Source organism: Apteryx rowi, unplaced genomic scaffold (assembly GCF_003343035.1).
Source record: "Apteryx rowi isolate R43461 unplaced genomic scaffold, aptRow1 scaffold_1477, whole genome shotgun sequence".
Lineage (NCBI taxonomy): Eukaryota > Metazoa > Chordata > Aves > Apterygiformes > Apterygidae > Apteryx > Apteryx rowi.
In genome coordinates this window covers 1,335-3,872 of record NW_020447727.1, presented here as the reverse complement: position 1 = coordinate 3,872, position 2,538 = coordinate 1,335, and the positions used below count along the sequence as shown (strand labels likewise).

Here is a 2,538-nt window from a genome sequence, read left to right as displayed (position 1 = left end):
GGCCGAGCACGGGGCCGCCCGCGCCGAGGTGGCCGAGGTGCTGGCGGCGCTGGAGGAGCTGGCGCGCAGCTACGACCGCAAGGCGCAGGAGGCCGAGGACACCGGGCGCCACAACCGCCGGCTCGCCGACGAGCTGGCCCGCACCGAGGTGACCCCCGCCGGGACCCCCGCCGGGACCCCCACTGGGACCCCCACTGGGACCCCCAGCCGGGACCCCGATTGGGATCCCGACTGGGAATGTCTCTGGGACCCCAAAGGGAAGCTCGCCTGGGACCCAGGCCAGGAACCCAACTGGGACCCCCCATCAGGACCCCAGTCTGCCCCCCAGCTGGGCTCCCCATACCAGGGCCCCCCTACAGGGACCCCAGGATCACACTGGGATCCCCAGGGCTGAGACCCCCCCCAGACTCCCAACCAGACCCAAAGCAGGACCCCCAGACCCCAAACCAGGAGCCCCCAAAGCCAGGACCCCCAGACCTGAATGGGGGCAGCCAGGCCAGGACCACCCCCCAGACCCGGGATCCCCCAGATCCTGAACCAGGACCTCAGATCCAGAGGGATCTCCCACAACCTCAAACCTGGGGTGCTGGGGGGTCCCAGAGGGTCCCTAGAGGTGCCTAGATGGTCCTGGGGGTGCCAAGGATGCAGAGGGGTCCTGGGCATTCCAACAAGACCTTGGGGTGCTGATGGGGGTCCTGGAGATGCTGAGAGACCCCTGGGTGCTGTGGGCTTCCTGGGGGTGTTGGGGGATCCCTGGGGTGCAGGGGGGTGCAGGGGTGTCCCTGGGATGCTGGGAGGACCCTGGAGATGCAGGGGGACCCTGAGGGTGCTGGGGGGACCGTGAGGGTGCCGGGAGGTCTCTGGGGATGCTGGGGGTGTCTTGGGGATGCTGGGGGGACCCCGGGGTGCTGGGGGTCCCTGGAGGGGGGGTGCTGAGCCGTGCCCGCAGGCGACGACGCTGTCGCTGGAGACGGAGCTGCAGCGGGTGCGGGATGTGAGCGGGCAGCAGCGGAAGCGGGCGGCTGAGGTGCTCAACGGGCTCATGAAGGACCTGAGCGAGTTCAGCGTCATCGTGGGCAATGGCGAGATCAAACTGGTCAGGGGGGTTCCCCGGGGGGGGGGACCGGGCAGGGGGACGGGGGGCACCGGGGACCCGCTGCACCGTGCTGTGCCAATGCCTGCACCATGCCGTGCTCGTGCCCATGCCATAGTCACACCTGTGTCACACCTGTGTCATGCAATGCCCACTGCCGTGCCCATGCAACCTTCACGTGTGTGACATGTCCGTGCCGTGACACATCCGTGCAATGCCCACTGCCGTGCCCATGCAACCTTCACGTGTGTGACATGTCCGTGCCGTGACACGTCCGTGCAATGCCCACTGCCGTGCCCACGCAACCTTCACACGTGTGACATGTCTGTGCCGTGACACGTCCGTGCAATGCTCACGCGTGTGCCGTGCTGTGCCGTGCCCAGCCGGTGGAGGTGAGCGGGGCCATCGAGGAGGAGTTCACCGTGGCCCGGCTCTACATCAGCAAGATCAAGTCGGAGGTGAAGTCGGTGGTGAAGCGGTGCCGGCAGCTGGAGAACCTGCAGGTCGAGTGCCATCGCAAGATGGAGGTGACGGGCCGGGAGCTCTCCTCCTGCCAGCTCCTCATCTCCCAGGTGGGCTGGGCAGGGGGGACCAGACATGGGGGGGGGGAGGTGACCACCCTTGGGCAGTCCCCGAGAGCCGTGTCACAGCCTTGGTGCCCCTGAGCTCGGTGGCTTGGTGGCCTCAGTGGCCCTCGGTGGGTGGCGGCGGCTGGGTGGCCCCTGACCTTGGCTGGGTGGCCATGGTGGCCCTTGCCCCGGTCTGGGTGGCCATGGTGGCAGTGGCTGGGTGGCCCTTGACCCTGGATGGGTGGTGGTGGCCAGGTGGCCCCGTGGCCATGCTGGGTGGCCGTGGCTGAGGCTGGTCCCGGTCCCGCAGCACGAGGCGAAGATCCGCTCACTCACCGAGTACATGCAGAACGTGGAGCTGAAGAAGCGGCACCTGGAGGAGTCCTACGACGCCCTGAGCGAGGAGCTGGCCCGGCTGCAGGCCCAGGGTGCGCGGTGGGGGGCCGGGGGGCTCAGGGGCAAGGTGGGGGGCCGGGGGGCACAGGGGGCTGCAGGATGTGGCAGGGGACACGGCGAGGAGCTGGCCCAGCTGCAGGGCACGGAGGGGTCTGGAGGTCCGGGGGGTCCCGGTGGCCCCTGGCTCGTCCCCGCCGACCCCAGCTCTGCCCTGCAGAGACGGCTCACGAGGTGGCCATGAAGGACCGGGAGCAGGATGAGACCCAGGAGACAGACGAGGTCAAGGTGAGTGGGTGTCGGGTTCCCTGGAGCGTGGGGGGTGCAGGAGTATCCCAGGGTCCCTGGGGGGGGGGTTGGGTGTCTCTGGGGTGCAGGCGGGTGCTGGGGGTGTCTCTGGGGTGCAGGCGGGTGCTGGGGGTCCCTGGGAGGTGCAGGGGATCCCTAGAGGTCCTGGGGTCCCTAGAGGTCCCTGGTGGGTGC

General features: G+C 69.3%; 1 protein-coding gene across 1 annotated transcript in view; it reads left to right on the top strand.

Moving 5' to 3' along the window:
- Nucleotides 1-2,538, top strand: part of KIF5A (kinesin family member 5A) — a gene marked incomplete at its 3' end in the record, with an annotated part of 10,873 nt that overhangs the window by 7,277 nt on the left and 1,058 nt on the right. The window contains exons 14-18 of the mRNA XM_026058499.1: nucleotides 3-148; nucleotides 950-1,096; nucleotides 1,477-1,665; nucleotides 1,973-2,090; nucleotides 2,276-2,343. Of these exons, the coding sequence (XP_025914284.1) occupies nucleotides 3-148; nucleotides 950-1,096; nucleotides 1,477-1,665; nucleotides 1,973-2,090; nucleotides 2,276-2,343 (668 nt within the window). The remainder of the gene's footprint in view (nucleotides 1-2; nucleotides 149-949; nucleotides 1,097-1,476; nucleotides 1,666-1,972; nucleotides 2,091-2,275; nucleotides 2,344-2,538) is intronic.